Genomic DNA, 27,788 nt, shown 5'->3' on the forward strand with positions numbered 1-27,788 from the left:
AACCGACGTAATCCTGAGAACTATGTAACCCTCCACATGGTGATTCAATAAAATTTAAATAAAAAAAAGAATGAGAATAAATAATTACACGGAGGAGGTAGCCTCTACAGACTGAGAACAAAGTTATAGTAAGAAGCATTTCAAACGAAGATATATCACTGCAGAATTATGTTTAGGTTTTGGTTAGAACATCTCAGTTGTACCTCTCAACAAAAGTACACCCATACCATGCATCCGGTTGGAGTCTTGGAATCCCTCTATATCCTCTGAAAGTAGTTGGGAATTCAACATTGCAACTTTTTGATTGGTATTGCTGTACCAGCTTTTATTTTCATCCAACACAGAGAACAGTAGAAAAAATTCTTTATCCACTCCTTTCTGTAAGTGCATAAAAAAAGAACACAGGGCAGAAAAATAGCAATTTTACTACTTTGAATTGTGCAAGAAACAGTGGTCCCTGGTTCTTTCTTATTTATTTTTCTAGACACAGAGAGAGCCAAGTTCAAATCTTCTGCCAAGTGCTGTAGCTTTTGCTAGACAATTTTACCTCAGGTAACCTCAAGTTTCAAGTTGGTAAAGGAAGTGAAATATATCACAATACGGTATAAGAAAAATATATGAGAAAATCCAGTAAGGAGACACAAAATTAAGATTAAAGTCAAGAGGAAAATTGTGTGGTGAAAAAGATATTCCAGTCATCTGGAGAAGAGGTCAGAAGTGCAGGAAGACAGAAGAGGACTCTGGAGAAGATATTAGAAAAATTGGAAAACAGAATATTTTTAATATGCCATTGTTATAATTTAAAAGTATTGCTGTGGTTATTTTTTACAGAAAAAAATGCTAGTGCTTACTTTGTATGAGATATTGTACTAATAATTTTATAGTAAGTTTCAAAATTAATCCTTATAGCAACTCAAGATATATTTTCCTTTGTTAATTATTTATAAAAGAATTGAGGAAAAGTTAGGTTAATTTTACAAAGATTATGTATATAGAAATGATGGGCTATGGAGATCAAAGATATAAAGGCATAAGGACTCATATGCAGCTAGCTCTAGTTTTTTTCCCCATCACTAATATGGTCAATGAGCACAGAAAAAGGAATGGTCCCAAGCAACACGAATATGTCCCCTGCCTCCCCAAAATTATTGATTCTATATGAAAGAAGACAGATAGTATCAAAGCAGACTTAAAAAATAGAAGCAAGTTTTAGGAGACACTAAGGTTGAAAACAGAGGGATTAGAACATGAGAAATAGGGCAGGAATAAAGGTTCTTGCCTTACTTGTGGCAGACCCAGGTTTTATTTCTAGCATTGCATATAATCCTCAAGTCACCACCAGGATTAATTGCTGAGCATAGAACCTGAAATACCCTGAGCCCATCTAGGTGTGTCTCCAAAACAAACAAAATTTATGGGGTGTAGGGAATAGAATTTAATTGAGATTAAGGAAAATTAAGGAATAACAAGCAAAATATCATGAGGTCACTAAATATTAATTACTGATAAATATCTTAGCTACATTTTTTCTATTCTCTTTCATATAGAAATCAAACCCATGTTTAACTCCTCTTCAGCAGGAGTTATCCAGCTTTATCCTCTTTCCAATGGGGAGGAAATCAGTCAGAAATCCTGCTAATTTTTTCTTTTCTTTTGTTGATATAATGGATTATGTTGATTGATTTCTGAATGTTAAACCATCCTTGCATCCCCGGTATGAATTCCACTTGGTCATGGTGTATAATCTTTTTTTGTTGGATTTGTTGGATTCTATTTGCTAATATTTTGTTTAGGATCGTCACATCCATATTCATCAGAGATATTGGTCTATAGTTTTCTTTTTTGTGTTTTCTCTGTTTGCTTTTGGTAGTAGGGTGATACGTGCCTCATAGAAACTGTTTGAGAGTGTTTCTGTTTCCTTGATTTCCTGGAAAAACTTGAAAAGAACTGGCAATAGGTCCTCTTTAAACGTTTGGAAGAATTTTCTAGTGAATCCATCTGGACCTGGACTTTTGTCTCTCGGGAGAGTTTTGATTACAGTTTCAATTTCATTGATACTCATGGGTCTATTCGGGTATTCCAAATTATCATGGTTCAGCCTTGGAAGGTTATAGAAATCTAGGAATTTATCCATTTATTCTAAATTCTCTTGTTTCATGGTGTACAGACTTTCAAAGTAGTCTCAGATGATCATTTGAATTTCTTTGGTTTCTGTTATGATGTCCCCCTTTTCATTTCTGATTCAGTTTATTAGAGTTCTCTTTCTATCTTTCTTTGTGAGTCTTGCTAGTGGTTTATAAATCCTATTTATTTTCTAAAAAAACCAACTCTTAGATTCATTGATCTTTCGGATTGTTTTTTGGGTTTCCATGTCATTAATTTCTGCTCTAAGTTTTATTATTTGTTTCCATCTGCCTGGTTTGGGCTCCTTTTGTTGGTCCTGTTCTAAGGTCTTGAGCTGTGCAGTCAAGTTATTTATGTTAGCCCTTTCTTCTTTCCTGAGATATGCTTGCAGAGCATGAAAGTTTTTAAGTCTGTAACTTTATCTCATGGTGATTCACTAATTAAAATTTTCTTTTAAAAAATCCTGCAAATATACCTGTTTGCCATCTGAACCCAAGGCACCTTCCTTGCACACCAGAAGAGGGCCCACCAGACCAGAATTTGTATCTCTTATAGGATCCACAGCAGAGAAATACATCCAGGTGAGACAGTCAGGATCCTGAGCAGTGGGCCCAGCTTGACGAGGAACTATCCACTGGTATGTTACTGTCTCAAATGTATTGGCCACCAAGCCACGGTGAGATAAGCCTAAAGAGAAGACATGGGATTCATACATTTAATTCAAAGAGTATAGTATCATAAACTACAAAGCACTTTGGAACAGTACAAGATATAACAGCAAAATGGAATATTGAATATTGAAAAAGTATTAGGATCAAGAAACTAGAGTTTGGTTTCAAGTTCTACCACAACTTGTTATACATCTGTGGCCATTTTGAAGGTCTCCCTAAGAACTAATAGAGAAAAAGGTAAATAAATCATGACAAATCCAGATGATGGAATAGTATATTATTGTTAAATTGTTTAAAACATTGTGGCAGTTATGTTGATTCACCCACTAGCCCTGCTCTACTGATTTCCAACTAAATCTTTCACCAGAAGATGCACACCAAGTAGCTAAAATTTATGAATTCACTGTTCCATACAGGTGAAAACTCTGTGGTGCCCTCAGGAGGAGGGCAAGCCAATATCTACCCAGCCGAAGCTCTGTCACCTGCAACCACACCCCACTACTGCAGCAATGCCACGGGCACAACTCCACTGCTTCATACAGATTCCTGCAGAGTTGCCACTCTTTGAATAATTTCAGGTACCTGGTACCCAGGCTGAGAACTAGTTTTCAGAGTTGGGTCCTCTTCCCACACCCCCATACATCTGGCTGCATAAGCAGCAAAAACACAACACCTCTAGAGCAATAAAGAGCTTAATAAATACTTACTTAGACAAGAACTTAGCAACCTTGAAATCAAATGTAACAATTTTCATATAAATTGATTTTAGGCTTATTGATTTTAATAAGAGAGTCTCTTGCTTGCACGCCTGGCATCTTCCCCGGGGCCCCTTGCAGTGGATGGGCTCCAGCTTCCCTCCCTGCCCCCAGCAGAGCTCCTGGGGGCTGAAGACCACTGGAACCTAGCCACAGTCATGCTCAAGGTCCCTCTCCACACGTTCGGACAAGTCTCACACATGAAGGTACCGGCAGAACCCAGGTGTGTATAATCCCATCAACAGCCAACATCCAGAGACTTAAAGGCAAGCTCCCAGAAGATATCTTATAACCTAATCTCCCTCTGGGAGAAACTAGCAAGCTACTGAGCGTTTCCTACCCACATGGGAGAGCCTTTCAAGCTTCCCATGGTGTACCCATATGCCAAAGCCAGTTACAAGCTGGATCTCATTCTCCTAACCCTGAAAGAGCCTCCAATGGGTCATTGTTAGGAAGCCTGAGTAGAGAGAGGCTTCTAAAATCTCAGGGATTGGACGAATGGAGAGGTTACTGAGACCGCTTGAGAAATTCGATGATCAAAGGGATTTCGTGATTCATGATTTTAATGTTGAAGCTTTTCATCTAATCCATTTTAATCATAGAACTGTATCAACAGAACTTTTTTCTACATTAAAAAAACAAAAAAATAAAATTTAAGAAATAAAACATTTTTGTGTCATTGAAACAATGTATTGTCAATATAAGTGAAAAAAGTATGATACAAAACTGTATACAGCTTATGTTCATAGATGGATACATATTTGCAATTTTATGAACATAGCACTGGAGCTCTGTAATCCCCTTGTTCATCGATTACTAGAGCGGGCACCAGTAAGTTCTCCATTGTGAGACTTGTTGTTACTATTTTTGGCATATAAAATACACTCTGGGTAGCTTGCCAGGCTCTGCCATGTGGGCGGGATACTCTCAGTAGCTTGCTGGGCTCTTCAAGAGGGATGGAGGAATCAAATCCGGGTCAGCCACATGCAAGGCAAACGCCCTACCCACTGTGCTACTGCTTCAGTCCTATAAACATAGAAAATTACTAAAAGTTTTAAAATTGTAATTGAACATTTTCTATGAATGATGACTGGTTTATGATTTTCTATGTATTTTAAATTTCACAATACACAGATTTCTATTATAATCATAATTAATTTAAATATATTTCAAAAAGTTATCTCTGAGTACAGTTTCCCTCATTATATTATGCATTCATTCAATTACATCAATACAGGACAATTAATAATACATGTTTCTCCTCTTCCTTATTTGTCATCTCCTACTTGTCAGTGTTGCCATCTGAAGTCCACATTAATTAAAAACCCTGCCTTCTTACCATCGTTGTATATAGTACCCTCGTTGTCTTTCTCATAAAACACCCCATGAGGTTGTATGCTGAATGGTCGGGAGGCACGGTTATAAAAGGTCACATTAATGGTGTCACCGACTTCAGCCCGGATTACTGGCCCTGAAAAATGGGTAAGAGAGACTGTAAACAAAATGATTGACGATCGGGGTAAATAAAATCATAGGAAGAGATAAGGGTAGCAAATGGAAATTTAAAAAGATAAATTCTTTTCAATAATAATCATAATACATTCTCAGTGTAATGCAATTTAAAATTATATGGAACACTTAAAAACCCATTTTAACGGACCGAATATTTCAGCAAGTAACACATTTGCCTTGCATGTGGCCGAACCTGGCACCTTGTATCCTTCCCTAAACCCACTAGGAGTGATCCCTGAGTGTAGGGTCAGGAATAAACCCTGAGCACTGCTAGTTGTGGCCCCAAAACAAGCAAGCAAAATTTTTATTTTCATATATTTTAAGTACCATTTAAAGATACAGAAGTCAAGGATATGTTCATTTTACAGGTTATAAAATGGCATCTGATAAAATTAGATTTTTATCTTGCCAAGTTCAAATGACTGATTAGGAATAGAACTGACACTTGAAACCAGATGTTTCCTTCATCTAAATGTCAGGTTTAGTCCCATTTCACCTTCTTTTACTGTTCCACTTCTCATTTCCTGGTAGTATTCCTGACATCAATTTTTAGTTAAGAAAAATATTATATACTATACCAATTCTACACTAAATAGTCCATTCATGATATTTGGAATTTTCTTTTTTTACATTCCCTTGACCCTGTATAGACTTTGAAATAAAGCAGAAATACTATACAATACCTTGATTTTTTTTCTTGTTCTGAACCAGTTCAATTTCTGGCACAGTTTCTTCTACACCTAATGCTCCAACTCTGTTTTAAGATCAGTAAGTCACTCATACTATAATTCATAGAAAATAATATCCAGAAACAAAATAGAGAATTCTCTTTAAAAAAAAAAAACGTGGTTTTTTTTTGTTTTTTGAACTACTCCTGGAAGTATTTAAGCTTACTCCTGTCTCTGTGGGCAGGAACACTTTTGGAAGGGCTTTGGGAACCATAGGATTGTCAGCTATCCAACTTTAATATGTCTAACGCCAGCTGCATTATCTCTCCAGTACCCAAATTTGATTTCTCAAATAATATAAGGACTGGATATAATGTATATAAATTACTACCAGTAATGACAGAAAAGATGCATTCTTCTAGAGTATGTTAGGCAAAAAGCTAATGTTCAATAAACAAAATAGATAAAAATATTTTCTTTAAATACAATTGTCAATAAAGTCAGAAATTAGTATCAAATATACAAAAAAGTCACAAACTGTAGAAATTAAATAAGGGGTCGAGAAGAGGTTCAAGTGATTTAACACAGGCCTAGAATGTGTGAGTCCTTGGGTTCAGTCTTCAGCACTGCTCTGATCCCTGAGCATCACTGGGTGTAGCCTCCACAATAAGAAAAGTAGATTCAGGAATTAAATAACACGTTATTTAACTATCAATGGATCAAATAATTCATAAGAAAAAATAGAAAATACTTAGAGACAAAATAAAAACAAAACCATAACATGCTAAAACTTACAATATGCATCAAAGTGATGTTAAGAAACTTATTTTTTATATACACTTGCATTTTTTTTTCTTTTTGGGTCACACCCGGCAATGCACAGGGGTTACTCCTGGCTTTGTACTAAGGAATTACTCCTGGCGGTGCTCGGGGGACCATATGGGATGATGGAAATCAAACCTGGGTCAGCCTAGTGCTGTTAGGGCAGGACTGCCCTGGGCGGGGCCAAAGACAATGAAAACCGTACATTTTCCACTCAGGCCTCTGCTATCTGCTTGCTCCAAGAGGAATGTGCGGACTCCTGAGCTATGACCATATAAGGGTATAATCCAGACAGATAGCCTCCTGGGCCCGGGCTCAGCCCTCGGACCGTGCAGGTGCTTATGCAATTGTGACCTGTAAATCTATAAACTGGACAAGCGGATCGGCCTAATGGGATTGGAGGGAGAGGCATGTCGAATTATGAATTTGTTGGCTAAGGAATGCGCGGGCTCTGCTGTAATGGTCGGGAAGGCCTATATAAGATCTCCTTTGGAGAAGCTTGGGGTCTTTTGCCCAACCTGCCGGACCTGCGTGTCCGCGTAGGCGGCTGGACCCTGGCTAGCCAGTCTTACAATAAACCCTGCTTGCTGTTTGCAGTCTCTGGAGTAATAGGGAGATCTCGATCCACGCCCTAACAGTGCAAGGGAAACACTGCACCCACCCTGTTATTGCTCCAGCCCCGACACTTGCATTTTTTTTTAAAGATGGGAGAATCTGGAGCAATATTACTGCAGGCAAGATGCTTGCCTTTCATAAAACCTATAAGGATTTAATCCCCAGCACCACATATTGTCCCTTAAGTAATCAGTAGTGGTGCAGAGACAGAGCCAGAGGAAGCCCTGAGCACAGACCGTGTATCCCAAAAACAAAATGAACAAACAAACAAATAACAACAAAAAACAAATGTTGGGTATGGACTGAGCTATCAGGGTGAGCCCACATAGACTGTCCTACAGACAGGAACATTTTCCCCCTTCAAGCTGCCTTCAGAAAATAATTTCAGTGTATTGAAAAGAGCAGTTTTCCTTCTCTCACAGAAGCCTGGTTGGTCTTTGACATGCAAATCTCAGGTGTTTGCCAGGCCTGACCTTTGATATTGTAAATTGTAGGCTCTGGCCCAGCTAGTCTTTGGGATGTAGATTTCAGGTGCAGGGCCCAGTTTTGTCTTTGGGATGTAAATCCAAGTGCTTTTAGCCCAAGAAAGATTTCAGTTTTGGTTTTGTATCTACTTTCTGGAGGCCAAGATTACTGGCCTACTGATATATTCTACTGCCTCAATGTTCTTCCTGTAACTTCTTTTGATGCCTTTGGTGACGTCACTGTATTGCATCCTTTAGAGGTACCATGATCAATAAAAGGAGATCACGGGGCTCTCTACCTTTGTCTAAGAGTCAGAGAGAACCTAGACCCTCCAAGAACACATTTCTTCCGCGTTCTTTGTCTCAAAGCCTCCGACCACAGGAACGTCATGCAACAAACAAGTAAGACCTTAAATTGTAAATCTAACATGTTAAGAAACAAGACTTATGAGAAAATTAAACTCAAAGCTATCAGAAAGAGGAAAATAATGAAATTAGAGCAACTGTAAACAAACAAATATATAAATTTAAAACAAAAAATGATTATACAATATAGCAAACAAATGCTGTTCAATTAGTTGATGGACTAAGGAAAATATATTAATACAATTAATTATCTCAAAAGTGAAAGTAGTCTCCCTCTCACCATTGTCAGTCTCTAGATGGAAAGCCTTAGATCCTGAGGGCTCCTTTCTTATCTACCCCAGACTCTAGTTCTAGAAGTTGCCCATCTAATGTCAGATCCAATTCTACAAACCCCAAACTGCATGAATCTAATAGCTTCTTTGTGGGATTATTACTGTATTCACTTTATATTGAAGCCACAGTATGTGACAAAAAATTTTAAGTTACCTTATAGAGTACTATATTTCAACCAACTAAATGGAAAGACAAAACCCCCTTGTCATCCTATAATAGCACTACATGGTAAGTAAATAATCTGAACAATGAAGGTATTATTAGTAGCCCTCTGGCATAAACAACTGAACATATCATTTATTAAGTAACTGTGAATATAAAACTCCAACATTAACCCAAAGAAACTCAAATAACTATGGGGAAACTAAGGGACCTAATTGCTATATCAGATAGAGATAGAAATCCAGGCACATCCTCAAATCGATTAAAACTATTGATCCTGTTTGATGAGGAGCTGAAATCAACACTCTCTTCATTGGCAACTGGAATTAAGAAACTACTAACTAGTGAAATTGAGCAATCACTAGATTAGACTGATATAGAGGATGAGAGATTACATATGAAATCAACTGAAGGAATTTAAATACCCAATAGCAATATGGGCATTCACCCCAAAAAACCTAGATATTGAGCTTCCATATAACTCAGCAAAACCATTTCTGGTAATATACCCTATGGGCATAAAAACATAATGCAGAGAAGCCTGCACCCCTATGTTCATTGTAGGACTACTCACAATAGCCAGAATCTGGAAATAACCCAAATATCCAAAACCAGATGCATGCATAAAAAAAACAAACAAACTATGGAACACCTATGCAATGGAATACTAATCAAAAACAAGTAAGAAGGAAGTCATGAAATTTGTTTGTAAATGGATGGGTATGGAAAGTATATGCTGAGTGAAATGAGTCAGAATAGAGGAACATACATAGAATGATAGCACTCATTTGTGAGATATAATAAACATAGTATGATACATTGTTCAATATAACCAGGAGCAGTAGAAACTAAGGCAAGGAGGACTGGACAATGGCTTTCCACAATTGTAAGAAGGCAATTAGGTTAGAGAAAGGACGACTATGAAAATGATGGTAGGAATAATCACTATTATTAATCTGGACAAGAACTGAGTGGTGAAAGGAGGTAAAGGGATCTACATGATCTCCATTGCAAATCATGATACCCAAAAGGAGAGAAAGAGAGAGACAGCACAAATGAGAGATAAGAAAAGTGCCGACTGCAGAGACAGGCTGAGGTGCTGGGGCAGGGAACGTACATTGGTGAAGAGTGGTATTGGAACATTTTATGACTGAACCATTATTACATCAAAATGTCAAAATCTCCCGAGACAGACAGATGGACAGACTTCTTCTTCTTTTTTTTTTTTTTTTTTGCTTTTTGAGTCACACCCAGAGATGCACAGGGGTTACTCCTGGCTCATGAACTCAGGAATTACTCCTGGCGGTGTTTGGGTGACCATATGGGATGCTGGGAACCAAACTCAGGTCGGCTGCGTGCAAGACAAATGCCCTACCCGCTGTGCTATCTCTCCAGCCCACGGACAGACTTCTTAAAGCATCTAGAGAGAAGAGAAACATTAGAAATATGGGAAATAACATAATCACAACAGAACTGTCAAGAAATGGTACAGGAAAGAAAAAAGTTGAATGACTTATTGAAATTACTCACTGAGAAAAACTATAAAACTTGAAATTCATTACCCTGCAAAGCTCTCATTTAGATGGGAGGGAAGGTTAAAAACAAGCTCAGACAAGAGCTGACAGCAATTGCTATTACTAAACCTGCTGTGAAGGAAATATTGAAAGATCATTTACATAAATCAAACAGCCAATTTAAGAAGCAACAACGTTAAACAGCAAAATGGCAACACAACTATTTATGTCAATAATTTCTCAGAATGTCAATGACTGAACTATCCCATCAAATGATACAGAGTGGCAGAATGGATCAGAAAGCAAAATCTATCCATTTGCTGACGAGACAAAACACATCTGATATCACAGGATATATACAGAATCAGAGCGAGAGAATTGAAAACAATTATACAAGCCAACAGTAAACTCAATAAAGAAAGCTGAGACAGCCACAATTATATCAGACCAAACAACATTCAACGTAAAGAAGTACTTAGAGAAAGGAATGGACATTACATACTGCTTAAGAGAACAATAGATCAAGAAATACTAATTATGATTAATATATAAACCAAATGAAGAGTCAGAAATATTTATACAGCTTTTGCTCAAAAATCTAAAGAAACATATGGAAGGAAACACATGGAAATTTCAATACTTCAGTGGCATCACTTGACAGATGAACTAGACAAAACGTCAGTAATGCATAAGAGCACCAAATGCAGAATGAGAAGGGCTGGGACTAGTGGATATATACAAGGCCTGACATCCTCAAAAAGCTGAATGCACATTCATCTCTAGTGAACATAGGACATTGTACAAGATACATCACATACTAGGGCATGAGACAAACCTACATAAAATGAAAACCATAAAATTATCCTATCAGACCACAACACCACAGAGAGACAATTTAATCATAAAAAGAAGATGGAGAAAAAGTAACACCTCTAGACTGAACAATATGCAATAAATAACAGCTGGATCAAAGAAGAAAGATATTTTAAAAATTTTTACAAGTCTAATGATAATAAAGAAAAATATAATCAAAACCTAAGACATAGCAAAAGTCATACTTAAAAGTAAGCACATGGCAATCCAGCAACATTAGGAAAGAAGAAAGGATAAAATTAGCAGCCTAAAGGAACATTTCAAACATCTGGAGAACCAACAACAGATGAATGCAAAGAAAAGCAGAAGGAAGAAAATAATAAAAACCACAGCAGAAATCAATGATATAGAAACAAAGAAAGCAAAACAAGCCAATGAAACAGAAACTTGGTTCATAAAATGAATAAATGAGTAGCCAAAGCTTTGGCTAAACTCACAAAGAAAAACAAGAATGTATTCAAGTAATTAGAAACATCAATGAAAGAGAGAAATTACAAAAGAACTCTCAGAAATGCAGGGCATCATAATAGATTACTATGAACAAATCTACTCAGTTAAGTGAGAGAACTTAGAAGAAATGGATAGATTCTTAGAAACATATAATCTCCCTAAACTCAATGAAGAACAAATAGAAAACCTTTAAAAAACAATTGCAACAAGGAAAATGATACAGTAATCAAGAATCTCCCTCATAAAACAAAAGTTGTGGTATAGATGGCTTTGCAAGTGAATTCTATTAAGCCTTCAGAGAAGACTTGCTGCTGTTGATCCTTCAGCTGTTCCAAGGATCAAGGAAACAGGAACCTTCTTAACACCATCCTTGAAGATATCATCAAACTGATACAAAACTAGAGAGACATTTTGAAAAAAGTAAACTACAGACAGATTTCCTTAATGAACACCAATGATAAAATCATCAACAAAATTGTATTGAACCAAATCCAACAGCATATCCAAAAACTAATCCATTGCAATCAACTGGGATTCATCCCAGGGATGAAAAGATGGTTGAATATAGTGTAGCGTTGTATAGTTTTCTTTGTAGAGGTCTTCTACTTCTTCAGTTAAGCGGATTTCGAGGTACTTGATTTTCTGGGGCACGATTGTGGGATTGTTTAGGGATTGCTCTCTTCATGTCCCTTTCCTCTGTCTCATTGTTTGCATATAGGAAGGCCATGGATTTTTGGGTATTGATTTTATAGTCTGCGACTTTACTGTACAAGTCTATTGTTTCTAAAAGTTTCTTAGTAGAGGTTTTAGGCTTCTCTAGATATAGTATCATATCGTCTGCGAGTAATGAGAGTTTGATTTCTTCCTTTCCTATCTGGATGCCCTTAATATCTTTTTCTCGCCTAACAGTTATTGCAAGTACTTCCAGTAGTATATTGAACAGAAGTGGTGAGAGTGGGCATCCTTGTCTTGTCCCTGATCTTAGAGGAAAGGCCCTTAGTTTTTCCCCATTGAGGATAATGCTTGCCATAGGTTTGTGGTAGATGGCTTTGACTATCTTGAGCAAAGTTTCTCCAAAACCCATTTTGGTGAGAGCTTTCCTGAAATAAAAGAGGACATGAAGAAATGGAAACATATACCCTGCTCATGGATAGGGAGAATCAACATTGTCAAAATGGCAATACTCCCCAAAGCATTATAAAGATTCAATGTGATCCCTATAAGGATACCCAAGAAATTCTTCAAAGAAATGAATCAAGCAATTCTGAAATTCATATGGAACAACAAACGCACACGGATAGCTAAAACAATTCTTGGGAAAAAGACAATAGGAGGCATCACCCTCCCCAACCTCAAACTTTACTACAAAGTGATAATAATCTAAACAGCATGGTACTGGAACAAAGGCAGCGCCACAGATCAATGGAACAGAGTGGAATATCCTTACACACAACCCCAAATGTATGATCATCTAATCTCTGATAAGGGAGCAAGAAATGTGAAGTGGAGCAAGGAAAGCCTTTTTAACAAATGGTGCTGGCATAACTGGACAACCACATGCAAAACAGTGGGCTTAGACCTTGACCTGAAACCTTGCAGAAAAATCAGATCAAAATGGATTAAAGACCTCAACATCAGACCACAATCCATAAGGTACATTGAAGACAAGGTCGGCAAAACACTCCACGACATTGAAGCTAAATGTATCTTCAAAGATGACTTGCAACTGACCAACCAAGTGGAAACAGAGATAAACAAATGGGACTATATTTGTAGGATATCATCGGTTTGTCCTTTCTCCCTTGTCACAGAGTTTGGGCTTATCTGGTAATAATCTCTAAACAATTCTTGACTACATTGATATGTCCTGCTCCCCTTGCCACTAGGAGCTTAGGTATATCTGTCACGACCGTCAAGGTGCTCCCGAATCACTTCCACTCCTTTGTCTATATGTAATCACTTCTATGCTCTCTTCCCCAACCAGTTTATCAGCTCTTTCCCTAATCAGACTGTGTTAATTTGTAAGGTCAGACCTTGCTAGGACAGTGAACTAGTATTGTAAGTTAATATTGCCTTTCTCCTATCCTTATGTCTTTTGAATAGTTTACTCTAAAGCAATATCCATTTTGTATGGACAAAGAAAGACAGTTGTTAATATGCTTTGGTAACATGGGATTTAATTGGCTTCGAATATTATTCATTCCCAGGCATCTGCTTTCTTTTTTTTTTTTCTTTTTGGGTCACACCTGGCGATGCACAGGGGTCACTCCTGGCTCATGCACTCAGGAATCACCCCTGGCGGTGCTCAGGGGACCATATGGGATGCTGGGATTCGAACCTGGGTTGGCCGCGTGCAAGGCAAACGCCCTACCCGCTGTGCTATCGCTCCAGCCCCGCATCTGCTTTCTTGACTTAACCCTTAGCTGCCCTTACTTTCTAGCACCCCCAAAAGCAGGGTCCCGAAGAGGGATGGGACGGACCCAGGGCAAGCGGTGAGTTATGTGCTACCCTGGCATTGAGATGGGCCTGGCCAAAGTGCCTAATGCTTAACTATAAGTTAAGAGCTTGTTCATGGATATTTCATGTCATGATCCAAAAGCAATGACAAGACTAGGACCCTGCTAGGGATAGGAAAGACTAATCTGGCCTGAGCACTGTAGTCTGAGATTGAGATGACCCCAAGAAAGCAATTCTATAAGCTTAATGCATCTCTTGCTATGTCCATACAAAATGATTAATTTTATGAATGCTTATATGCTAGTTGGACAAGGAGAGGAGAAATACACACATGGGATTTTGTTCTTGGGTGTGTGTCCTGCTGAAAGAGAATCTGTCCTAGAAGAAGCATCCCCTGAGGGAAAGAATTTTACCCCTATTGATTGTGACCACACCTATGTGTAAGCCCCAACCCCTCAAGCTGGGGGATTTAACTAGGCTGTGAGACTGGGCTGGGGGCTGGTCAGTCCCAATACCAGATCTGGAGAAGCTAGATCGAGATCCAGATCCAGAGAAGAAGGAGAATGAAGTAGCATGGGGGAGGGAGAAGCAGGAGGAGACTCAGAGGAGAATGGAGATGGGAATGGAATAAACTGCAACTGAGACCAACCAGCTTGACTCCATTCCTTCCTTCGCCTGCCTTATCATCTCCCCGGGGTGGGGGAAGTGGCTGGAGACTACCAAACGCGGGTTGCGGGAGAGACAGCACCGCTGCCCTGTGCCTGTGCCCTGTGTGGTGAGGTGCTCCCCTCCTTGCCCCTTTCTTTGTTTTTACACAACTGGCGTCCCTCTCCCTTATCTTTTTTGTTTTTACACAACATTAAACTAAAAAGCTTCTGCACTGCAAAAGATACAGTAACCAGACTAGTCCTTCATCTAGTGTTCTGCCTATTCTATTCAGGATGACTTGAGTGAACAACTTGTAGACGACAGACTGCAGGCAAATTGGGCAATAGGTGCCGATGTCATGGATGTCTCCCTTCTTGTACAACAGAACAGTCCTGCTGATTTATCACTGGGACGGAACCTTACATATGGAGAGGTAGTGTGTGAAGAGCCGAGCCAGTGTATTGACAAGTACTGGTGGCAGATTCTTCAGGTGTTCGGGTCTGACCTTGTCTGGCCAGGTGCTGTATGTGTCTTTACAAACGAAATGGCATGTTGGATTTCAGAAAGGACATTGGGAATGACATATCCATCCTGTGGAATTTGGTATGTGGGCAGGTGGACGTGGCTGTCAAAGACATCTGAGTAGAAGTCATGAATAATCCTCTCCATTGCCTTTCTGGAAGATGTGACAGGTCCATCAGGAAGTCAGAGGCCAGTCATCTTGGTCTTTTAGTTGGTGAAGGACAGGTGAGCCTTGCGAATACTTTTCCCTCGCTTCTGTGCATCAGCCAACACTGCTGCTCTTCTCTCTTTGAGGTCTTCCTTTATCGCTTCTCTGCACTGCTTTGCGAGCTCAGACATTACCTTGTGGCTACCTGAGGCTCTTGCCAAACCATGTTGGCGAATGAGCTTGAGAGTTTCCGAAGACAGGCGTCTGTTTGTGGCTTTCCCGCTCTCAGCATTCTTCACTCAGTCATGGTAGTCTGAACCAGTCGATTGTATTCATCGTCGATGTTGTCAATGACGGCATCTTCCCACATTGCTGCAATAGTGCCAAAGAGCTCCCTGTTGGTGTCATTCTGGGAGTTCTCTTTTTAAACATAAACTTTGCAGACCTTTCTCCCTGCTCTGTGAAGTAGAATTTTGCACAAAGTCGACGGTGGTCCAGTCTTGTTTGAAATTTTGGCACAACAGCAACATAAGTCAAGCAATACCTTTGATTGAATATTATGGTCAATTTCATTGTGGAACTGTCCAGCGGGACACTCCCATGTCCAATGTTTAGATTCGGTCTTCTGGAACTGTGAGTTACCATACATGGTCTTGGTCAACATGATGAACTCAGACAGTCTCTCATCCTGTTTGTTCCATTGTAGTCCATGGGACCCAGTGTGAAGTTCTTCGGGCAACCTTCTCAGTCCTATCTTGGCAATAAAATCACCAACAGTGATCTTGTAGAAGGTGTGGTCTTTTTTATAGAACTTCTCCAGCTCCATGTAGAACTTCTCAATTTCTTCTTTATCGTAGTTGGATGTTGGTGCATAGACGACGAAGATAGAAACTGCCGGCAGTGAGCCACATCTATTAAATCATAATCGTCCGATTCAAGTTGTTAGGCATTCGAATGAATCAATGCTCATGGCCAAGTTCGTGTTGACAAGGACACCAATGCCACCAACACCTCTGTTGTCGCATGTTCCGAGGAACAGTTCTTCTCCAGTTTCGAAAATGGCGTGATGTGATTGATGCCTTCTCATTTCGGTCAGACCAATGATGTCGTACTTGATCTTCTGTGCATGCAGCATCAGGTCCTCAATGGATGCTTCTGATGCCAGCATATGTGTGTTGAAAGTACAGACAGTAATTTTAGTCTTTCTTTGTTTTGACAGTCTAGTTCATCCCTGAGATTGTATCAGACTCTCCTTCCTCATCCTTCTTAACACTGCCATATTGGGGGCTTTTTCAGTGTCAGGCAAATGAGGCCCATTGTTGTTACTGTTTTTGGCATATCGAGGGATGACCGCTTTCTGACACTTGCGCCAAAACTAACGCATGAGTGAAGCCCCACAGAACCAGGTAAAGCAGAACTTTGTGACCTTGGACTCCAGGCTCAACGAGACCCGGAATCAAGATCCTCTGTCTGCCTCCTCCAATCTTCAGAGCTCCAGGAATCAAATCCAGACACCCCACCCTACTGGAGCCAGATAAATACCTCACTAGCAGAACTCCACTACCTCTACTACACAGCCACCGTTATGCTCCAGGCCGCTTTCAGACCATGATGCACTGAAAAAATAGTAGTGAATTATACATACAAACAGAAAATCCAATACACTGGGAAATTACGCAGCTCATTACTGAACAACCAGTAGCTTAGACATAAAATCAAAGAGGAAATCAAAAGATTCCAGGAAAGAAACGAAAACACGAGTTACTAACCAGCAGGGACAAGGCAAAAGCTGTGTAAAGAGGAACATTTAAAGCTGTACAAGCATTCCTCAGGAAGGAAAGCAAGCCCACATAAGTAACCTAACCTCACTGATTAAGAGCTTGGAGAGTGACCTACAAAAGGAGCCCAACCCAATCAGGATGAAGGAAATAATAAAACTTAGAGCAGAAATTAATGCAATGGAAGCCCAGAAAACAATCAGAAGATCAATGAAACTAATAGCTGTTTCTTTTAGAAAATAAACATGATCGGGAGCTGGAGTGATAACACAGCGGGTAGGGCATTTGTATTGCACGCGGTCCGACCCGGGTTCGATTCCCAGCATTCCACATGGTCCCCCGAGCACCACCAGGAGTAACTCCTGAGTGTAGAGCCAGGACCCCTGAGCATCACTGGGTGTGATCCAAAAAGCAAAATTAAAAAAAAAACATAATCGATAAACCTCTAGCAAGACTCACAAAGAAAGGGAGACAGAAAACACTAATAAACAGAATCAGAAATAAAAAGGTGACATCACAACAGAAACTACAGAAATTCAAAGAATCATCAGAGTTAATTTTGAGAACCTTGTGCCATGAAACAAGAAAACCTCAAGGAAATGTCTAAATTCCTGTATTCAATAGCCTCCCAAGGCTGAACGAAGAGGACCTAGTGTACCTGAAGAGACCTATCACAATCAAGGAAATTAAAAAAGATAATAAATATTCTTGCCAAAACAAAAGTCCTGACTCACATGGATTCACTGGTGAATTCTTCCAAATATTTAAGGAGGAATTACTCCAAATCCTTTTCCATATTTTACAGGAAACTGAAGAATAAGACACACTTTTAAACAGAATATATGAAGCAAATATCACCCTGATTCCAAAAGCTGACAGAGATACTACAAAGAAAGAGAATTATTGGCTGATATCCCTGATGAACACAGATACAAATATCCTCAACAAAATCCTAGCAAACAGAATCTAACGACTCAACAAAAAGTTCATACACCATTGGGGCTGGAGCGAGAGCACATTGGGTAGGGCATTTTTTGCCTTGCATGTGGCCGACCCAGCATCCCATATGGTCCCGTGAACACCACCAAGAGTGGTTCCTGAGTGTAGAGCCAGGAGTAACCACTGTGCATCACTGGGTGTGACCCAAAAAGCATAAAAAATGTTCATACACCATGACAAAGAAGGATTTATATAACATCAGGGACAAGACACAGTTGCCCACTTTGGTCACTCCTATTTATTATAGTGCTGGAAGTTATTGCCATCGCAGCTAGGCAAGTAAAAGATATAAAAGGCACACACAGGAAAGGAAGAGATCATGCTATCAATATTTGCAAACTATATTTAGAAACCATACTTAGAAAATATTCTAAAGACTTTACAAACAGGCTCCTAGAAGCAATAGGTTCATAAACTAAAGTGTCAGGCTACCAAATCAACACATACAAGTCCATGACTTTCCTATATAAAAATAATGAAAGAGAAGACAGAGTTATTAAAAAAATCTTGTTCACAATACTGCCTCAGAAAATTAAGTATCTCGGAATTAGCTTAACTAATGAGGTGAAGGACCTATACAGATAAAATTACAAAACACTACTTAAAACATGAGAGGACTCTAGTAAATGAAGACACATCCCCTGCTCATGGATTGGGATGATTAGCATTATCAAAATGGCAATGCTTCCCAAAGTATTATACAGATTTAATGTAGTCCCTGTAAGCATACGAATGACATTAGTCAATGACATAGACAAAACACTCCTGAAATTCCTATGGAACAATAATCCCCACAAATAGCTAAAGGCATCCTTGGGGAAAAGGCATCATCTTCCCCAACTTCAAACTGTATTTCAGTAGTAATTAAAACAGTAGTAATTGAAACAACATGGTAGTGGGCTAGAAACAGACCTGCAGATCAATGGAGCAGAGTTGAATGTTGTGTCACAGATTCTCAAATATGTGATCACTTAACATTTGATAAAGAATTAATAACTGTGAAGTGGAACAAGGAAAGCCTCTTCAAAAAGTCTAGCTGGGGAAAATGGACAGCTAACTTCAAAAAATGGTATCTGACCTCTAATACCAGGCAAAGAAAACAGATCAAAGTCAACTAAAGACATCAATATCAGACTTGAATCCATAAAGTAGATGGAGGAAAATGTAAGTAGAACCTCCATGACATGGAAGCTAAAGGTATCTTTAACGATGAAACACCACTCACAAAGCAAGTGGAAACAAACATAAACAAATGGGACTACATTAAACTAAGAAGCTCCTGCACCTCAAAAGAAACAGTGACCAAAATACAGAGATAATCCATGGAATGGGAAAAAATACATTAGTAGAATTGTGAAAGAAAAAATCCTCCAACCGCAACACAAAATGGGGAGAAGAAATGAACAGAAGCTTCCTCAAAAAAAGAAATAAAAAAGGCCAAAGGGCACATGAAAAATGAAAACAACAATGAGGCATCATCTTATACTACAGAGGATTATAGTGTGCTCTCATCTTATAGCACACATCAAAAAGAACAAGAATAATCAGTGCTGGTGTGGATGTGGAGAGAATGGAACTTTCTTCCATTGTTTGTGCGAATATTGATTAGTCCAGCCTTTTTGGAAAACAATATGGATATACTCCCAATAAAATTCCCATGATTTTCGGATTTATAAATTAAATTCTGTTTCAATTTAAGTAGCATATCAAAATGCTCAAAATAGTATAATAACCCTAAGGGAAAAGTTGGGAGGCTTCTCTCTCCCCAATTTTAAATCATGCAGTAAAATTTTAGTGATAAAAACAGTGTGGTATTGGAATAAGAAAATTATCTCAGGACAACAGAGTCATGCTTTATGATGTTGAATCTAGAGAAATCTTTAACAAGTCATTGCCATCAGCCCAGCAAACGGAAGCAAGGATTAACAAATGAGATTGCATCAACAAATAAGCTGTGTATCACAAAAGAAATGAGGGCCAAATTTTAAAGACATCCCACAGGCTGGGAGAGAATGTTTACCCACCACTCATCTGAAAAAGGTATTCTAAAAAATATATAAATACAAAAATATACATTTTTATGTAGCACCTCTAGAACTTTACAAGAAAAAGAACATCAAAAATTGTAGAAGGAGTGGAACAGATACAGAGGGTAATTTTAATATGTGGGATATAGCTACCCCCATCCCCAGGAAACCTGAGCTAGAAGAGGATACTTTCCTCTGCCTAAAGACAACTCACCAGCGCTCACAGTGCATCCCTCAAGACCACCCCTCTGGACTTACCCCTTTTACCTCTGCTTCTATCTATTTAACATTTTTTAACATCTTTTATTAGTGAATCACCGTGAGGTACAGTTACAGACTTACAAATTTTCGTGCTTGTGTTTCAGTCATACAATGCTTGAGTACCTATCCCTCCACCAGTCCCATTCTCCACCACTAATGATCCCAGTATCCCTCACACCACCCCAACCCTGCCTCTACCTTATCTTAGTGTATGTTGTTTTTTTGCTGCTGGCACTAAGTTCCCAGTCTCTGCTTGACCTGACACAGGAGCCATTTCCCCACTTACAGAGAGCTCCCCTATTGCCGTCCCCATAAGACCACCTCTCTGAACAACCCCAGTTGCCAGAAGTGGCCCAAGTGGTCGCACAAATATCCCAAACCAATTGTGTCTGCATGAGAGCTTCCCCTGCTTCAACTCTGCTATCATACAGACTGGTGGGTAAAGGAAGGCTCACAATTCTTTTTTTTTAATTGAATCACTGTGAGATAGTTACAAGCATTCATGACTAGGTTACAATCACACAATGATAAAACACCCATCCATCCACCAGTGCACATTCCCCCACACCAATATCCCTGGTATCCCCCCTTTTCCCACCCTCCCCCTGCCTCCATGGCAGACAATATTTCCCATACTCTCTCTATTTTTGGGAAATATGACTTGCAACACAGACACTGAGAGGTCATCATGTTTGGTCCATTATCTACTTTAGACACACATCTCCCATCCCAACTTATTCCTCCAGCCATCATTTTCTTAGTGATTCCCTTCTCTATTCCATCTGCCTTCTCCCCTCTGCTCATGAAGCAGACTTCCGGCTATGGAGAAATCCTCCTGGCCCTTGTATGTACTGTCCTTGGGTGTCAGCTTCATGTGATCTTATCCTATACTCCACAAAAGGAAGCATCAGAATTCAGTCTCAAAATACAACCACAGGGGAAGAGCTTTGTTATGGTTGTGGGCTATCTATCTCTGCCAGATCTGGAAGCTGGGGACGCTCCCTCAGACACGGCATCTGGACCCCAGCTGTAGAACCCGCCACAGCCCGAGATTGATTCCTGTGGCCTTTTAAATGATTGAATGATGATGAAATGGATCCAAAATAATATGTGATTTCTATACCGAAGACATAGAAGAATCTTCATATGACCTTCCAGTAGTTCGATTCAGTCTTCTGGAAGGAACAGAAGAACCAAGTGATATACAGAAAACTGAAGAGCAGAAAACCTCACTTTTGGAACTGTCTTTCTCCTTTTCCCTTAACATTTATTTCCTCCCCATTCCCACTCCTTTCTACTTGTTTTAAATTTGCTCTGAGTTTATAGTGAAGACCAAAGACATAGAAGATACATTTGGAATCTTTATAGCAGGAAATTTACCTTGAAAGCTGCTATTCTGTGGAGAAGAAAGTATATGAAGTTGCTGTCTTTTTTTGTTATTATTAAGATTTCTTATATCCTTGGATTTTGAAGGATAAGACAAATATTAAAAAAATAAAAAACATATACTTTTTAGCAGCTGCATGAATTATGAGATAAGTAAATCAAGGGTCTTTTATGTCAGTGTTTTGCCTCTGGAGTTGACTTCTCAGAAGATCTTTATAACTCTTTAAGATTTTTTATCTTTTACTTTGATGACATTATTTGCCCACATGCCCACATGCGATTATCTCTTTTTCCAGTTATGGTCTTGTTATGAACAGTATTTGCACTCACTGTGCAAATGTCCATGTATTATCTATTTAATAATAGAAGTGTCACTCAAGAGAATTGAATGAGGTGAACATAGACTTAGCTTTTTCCCCTTTCCCCCATTTTTTAAATGTAACAAATACTTTTTATGTCCCCCTTCCCCCTCCCCCTTTCCCTTTTCCCCTTGGAAACGTGTCAGAAACTAGATAGTAGTTTAAGATGAGCTATCGAGGGAACTGAGTGGCGACACAGAACCCGGCTTCTTTGTGCTTCATCACAAGGCTTTGGACAAGGCTCGCTGCTGGCCAGCCTCATTAGGCACCCTTTTATCAAGGAAACCTCGTGGGAATTCCAGATTACAGTCAAGGCATCAGGAAACAGGACCACAGAGGTTACACTCTGGGATCCTGGCCATGAGGTTGGATGCCTCACCTTGCTGAAAAGAAACACTGGACCTAAATGGCGCAGCATGACTTTGTTCCTGCTTGGCTAAATTTCTCCACACCACAGTCAGCTAAGTCATCTACAGCCACCTTTGAAAAACACGGAGAGCACCTACCATGAAGTGATGGTAAATACGGAGTAAGCCTTCCTAGACATAATTCCTCTGATGGCTTTTTCAACAGTGGACCTCTGCGAACTACAGGAGATTCCTGGCACCAGCCCTCCCTGTTTAGTCATGATTCTGTGGACTCTGGTGTTTCTAAGGGAGCATATGCTGGAATCACAGGGACCCCGTCTGGTTGGCATGTCTTTTCACGAGGTCATGATGGCATGAACCAGCATAGTACAAGTGGCACAGGGAACCATCGCCACTGGAATGGCAGCTTCTACTCTCAGAAAGGCTGTGCCTACCGCTGTTGGAGAGGATGTGGGGAGAAAGGGACCCTTCTACACTGCTGGTGGGAATGCCAGCTAGTTCAGCCCTTTTGGAAAACAATATGGACGATTCTCAAAAAACTAGAGGTTGAGCTCCCATTTGACCCAGCAATACCACTGCTGGGAATATATCCCAGAAAAGCCAAAATGTATAGTCGAAATGACATCTGCACTTATATGTTCATCGCAGCACTGTTTACAATAGCCAGAATCTGGAAAAAACCCGAGTGCCCTAGAACAGATGACTGGTTGAAGAAACTTTGGTACATCTATACAATGGAATACTATGCAGCTGTTAGAAAAAATGAGGTCATGAACTTTGCATATAAGTGGATCAGCATGGAAAGTATCATGCTAAGTGAAATGAGTCAGAAAGAGAGAGACAGACATAGAAAGATTGCACTCATCTGTGGAATATAGAATAATAGACTATAAGACTAACGCCCAAGAATAGTAGAAATAAGTACCAGAAGGTTGTCTCCATGGCTTGGAGGCTGGTCTCTCATTCTGGTTAACTCAGGGAAGGGACCACCAAGTAAAATGTGGTCTGAGGTCATGTGGGGGAAGGGTAATGCGGGCCGAATATAGACTAGAGACTGAACACAATGGCCACTCAACACCTTTATTGCAAACCACAACACCTAATCAGAGAGAGAGAACGAAAGGGAATACCCTGCCATAATGGCAGTGTGGGGTGGGGGAAGACGGGACTGGGGAGGGCGGGAGGGATGTTGGGTTTACTGGTGGTGGAGAATGGGCACTGGTGAAGGGATGGGTTATCGAACTTTGTATGGGGGAAAACATGAGCACAAAAATGTATAAATCTGTAACTGTACCCTCACGTTGACTCACTAATTAAAAATAAACTAGTAAATAAAAATACATAATAAACTTTATTAATAGATTATTAAAAAAAGGCTGTGCCTTTCAGGAAAAGCCTCCCACGGAGACTAGGGAAGAAAAGAAAGACAACAAAATGGAAAAGTTGCAGTTCGAAGAAGAAGATTTTCCTTCTTTGAATCCAGAAGCTAGCAAAGAGAATCAGCCATGCAGACCTATTGGGACCCCTTCTGGAGTGTGGGAAAACCCACCTTGTGCCAAGCAATCCTCCAAGATGCTAGTCATCAAAAAAGTTTCCAAAGAAGATCCTACTGCTGCCTTCTCTGCTGCATTCACCTCACCAGGATCTCACCATGAAAATGGAAACAAATCATCAACTATGGTCCCAAGTGTGTATAAGAATCTGGTTCCTAAGCCTGCACCACCCCCTTCCAAGCTCAGTGCATGGAAAGCTAACAGAATGGAACACAAGTCAGGATCCCTTTCCTCTGGTTGGGAATCTGCATTTACCAGTCCAATCTCTGTTACCAAACCAGTAGTACTGGCTAGTGGCTCAATTCTGAGCTCTCCCAAAGAGAGTCCATCCAGCACCACTCCTCCCATTGAGATTAGCTCCTCTCTCCTGACCAAGTTGACCCGCTGAACTTCCGACAGGAAAAGTGAGTTCCTAAAGACTCTGAAGGATGACCGGAACGGAGACTTCTCAGAGAACAGAGACTGTGACCAACTGGAGGACAGCAGCACACTTGAACCAAAGGAAAATGGAGAGGAAGGCTGTAATCAGAATGGTCTTGCTCACCCTGTAGAAGAAGAAAGGGAGGTCCTCTCACACTCTCTGGAAGCGGAACATCGATTACTGAAAGCAATGGGATGGCAAGAATATCCTGAAAATGATGAGAATTGCCTTCCTCTCACAGAGGATGAACTCAAAGAGTTCCACATGAAGACAGAGCAGCTGAGAAGAAATGACTTTGGAAAGAATGGCTTCTTGCAGAGCCGCAGTTCCAGCCTCTTCTCCCCTTGGAGAAGCACTTGTAAAGCAGAGTTTGAGGACTCAGACTCAGAACCAGTAGCAGTGAAACATCAGATGATGATGCCTGAAATTAGGGAGTGTAGATGCTGGTAGTTAAATCTGGTCCAGGAAACTCAGCTTATGTGTTTAGGGAGTGTACAAAAGAAATAATTCTTTGCCTTTGCATTTTCCTAGGTTCTTTATTTATATTTCATGCACAAGGGGAGTAATCATATCCCAAAGAGCAATTGACTTGTTTAGCTTTTGTTCTTTTTCCCTGTTTTCTGCTTAATAGAAGTTTGTGGTGGGAAAGATTTTAAAATGCACACACGTACACAATATAGATGGGGCAGTGCACAGGTGGGAGCTGGCCATGCAGAGGAGATACTGGTCTGCAGCAGCTTCTACTACCAGCCCTTGGGGCATGCACCCCTGTGCTCAAGCAATCATTGTCAATGACGAAGTGACTATTTAAGTTATAATTGTATTAAATTAATGCTAATAATTTGGATATTTTATTTTTGGCTGCTTGGGTAACATTAGCCCTTAACCAAGCATATGTGGTTTTCTTTATTTTTCCCTTTTTGGGCACAGCTGTAAAATATTTGGATATAAGAAATGTTGTTATTCTTGCAGCCTTGATATTCAGGGTGGATTGTAAAATATAAATTTTTGTGAAATTTCAAAGATTAAGATTATTTTGATAACATTATTTACAGATTTAAAAGAAGTGGTTATCACAAGTCTGTTGAGGGGGGAAAACTACTGCATAAAATAACTAACTTGGAATAAATATTTTGCATCAGTAAAAAAATACAACCACAGCAACACTAATATTTAAATGGGAGTAACTATACCTACACCTGCTTGTCCACTGAAATGCCATTTGAGGATCATAGAAAGAGTTGGAAAAATAGATCACAAACAGTAGAATAGCCCCTACAAAGAAGTAATAAGATATGAGTTAAATGACAGGTCATATCACTACTCAGATACTAGGAATTTAAAGCTGAAATGACAGTACCTGCAAAAATCTAAAGATGCTGTCTACAGTTTGTAGACAAAGGAATTTACTTACAATGGCTGACAAGGATGGGAGTCCATAAAAATCCTCTTAGCTCAATAAGAATCTCATCCTCATAGAGGAGACCCTCAAATCAACACTCCATAAATGGCAATGGAAACCAAACAAGTCCTGAAAGATAAATTCAATCAGCTCAAGAAGTAATTCATTAAGAATATCAGAGAGTCCACACCAAAGAAATTGAGGAGCTAAGAAATAATATAGCAAACTACAGAAGCAGAAATCAGTAAGTGGAGAACTGCACCAGTGGCATTGAAGATAATATGCTATACATTAGCAATAATGAAATAGCCAAAGAAGAGGGAAGTGTATGAATAGAGAGGGTAAAATTCATGATAAATCACACCAATAATGATTATCTATAAATTATAGTAATACCAGAAGAAGAGGATAAAAGAAAGGGGAAGAATGACAGTGAGAACTACCTCAGTTTATGGAGGGAAGCTTCTGCACATAGTCAAGAGGCCCAAAGAGCACCAAAAACTAGATTCAAACAACACAATGCCAAGGTACATAGTAATAACAATGGTAAAAACAAAAGACAGAGACAGACTACTTAAAGTATCAAAACAGAAGAAAAATTTCAAGTACAAAAGCAATAACATATGAATCACTGCAGAACTTCCATATACTACAATTCAAGCAAGAAAAGAGTGGAATGACATGCTGAATGTACTGAATAAAAATACAACCTAGAGTATGTAAATCTTTCATTTAGATTTGAAAGAAAAATATTTTAAGACAAGCATGAGCTGGCAAAATTTGAAACATATAAAGCAATCTTACAAGAACTACTGAAAAGCCACCAAGAACAAACCAAATGGGCGTTTGTAAAAATAACTAAACCACAAACACACACACCAAAAAAAAAACCCAAATTGCAAAACAACCCTTAAGTCTATAATTATTGAACATCGATGGACTAGATGCTCTTGTAAAAAAGACATAGAATAGCTAGATGTATCAGGAAAGAAGATTCAACTAACTGCTGATTGCATGAAACATGGCTAAACTTATAGGATCAATTTAGGCTCAGAGTTACAGAATGGATAACAATCATACAAGCCAATTGTAGACAGAAAAGTTCCAGGCAAGTCACAGCAGCTGAAAACTCCATACTCCACAATCACTTCCATGCTCCTAGCCAGACTCCACTGCTCAGACAAGCCTTACTGAGAAATTAATATGTTGAAAAACTCAGGTATATGTGTTTGGTGATTGAAATCTTTAGACTTTCACAGGTTTGGGGATGGGCTATATCCCCTTATCTCACTGTATTTCTGGAAGTCCCAGCAGTCAATCAAATGAACCACCACTGGCACCAAGTAAACTCATTCACCAGTCATGATTCGTAGACTCATAAATAACTCTGAAAAGATAAACAAGTTTCAGAGATTCTTCTGGAGTCCGAGCAAGGCTGAGTCTTCTGGAGCAACTCAGAGGTGGGTGGTTGAGCTCCTCGCCTGCCCAAACAGAGCCCTGGCAGTGGAAAACCTCCATGCTCCACAATAACTGCCATGCTTCTGGCAGGACTCCACTGCTCAGACAAGCCTCATCCAGAAATTAATCTTTTGAAAAACTGAGGTATGTGAGTTTTGCGACTGAAATATCCAGGGTCTCAACAGGAATGGACTATCTTTCCCCATCTCCCTGTACTTCCCAAAAACCCAACAGTCACACGCATGTCTCAAAACCACAACTCAGTTAGAAATTTAACTCTAGCTATATCATCACAAAAAAATTTGGACTTCCTGGTTTGAGAGACATCTCAAACTCTACAAACTGAAAAAGCAGTAGCTGCACATCAGACTGGATGAGATGTAATATAGAAGGCAACTAATCTTGATTAACAAAATATAAGCACAAAAGCCTTGACCTGTAACAGCATTTTAGTAATCTCTTATCAAGGGCTTAATGGATCTATAGTAGCATCATTGTTCCATTATTTATCGATTTGCTCGAGAGGGTACCAGTAACATCTCCATTCGTCCCTGTTGCATGCTAGTGTAGTCCAATGCCATCTGCTCGCTCCAGGAACACAAAGTGAGACTTGCTGTTACTGTTTTTGGCATATCGAATATGCCACAGGCAGCTTGCCAGGCTCTGTCGTGC

General features: G+C 39.5%; 1 protein-coding gene and 1 pseudogene across 1 annotated transcript in view; one reads left to right on the forward strand and one right to left on the reverse strand.

The window, feature by feature from the left end:
* HEPH (hephaestin) overlaps positions 1-27,788 on the reverse strand; it is a 187,536-nt gene that overhangs the window by 117,095 nt on the left and 42,653 nt on the right. Inside the window, exons 8-10 of the mRNA XM_055121165.1 lie at positions 4,890-5,021; positions 2,600-2,811; positions 228-378 (exon numbers count right to left, since the gene is read on the reverse strand). Coding sequence (XP_054977140.1) covers positions 228-378; positions 2,600-2,811; positions 4,890-5,021 — 495 coding nt within the window. The remainder of the gene's footprint in view (positions 1-227; positions 379-2,599; positions 2,812-4,889; positions 5,022-27,788) is intronic.
* LOC101546133 (vasculin-like protein 1) lies at positions 21,840-24,681 on the forward strand (annotated as a pseudogene).

Source organism: Sorex araneus, chromosome X, assembly GCF_027595985.1.
Source record: "Sorex araneus isolate mSorAra2 chromosome X, mSorAra2.pri, whole genome shotgun sequence".
Taxonomy (NCBI): Eukaryota; Metazoa; Chordata; class Mammalia; order Eulipotyphla; family Soricidae; genus Sorex; species Sorex araneus.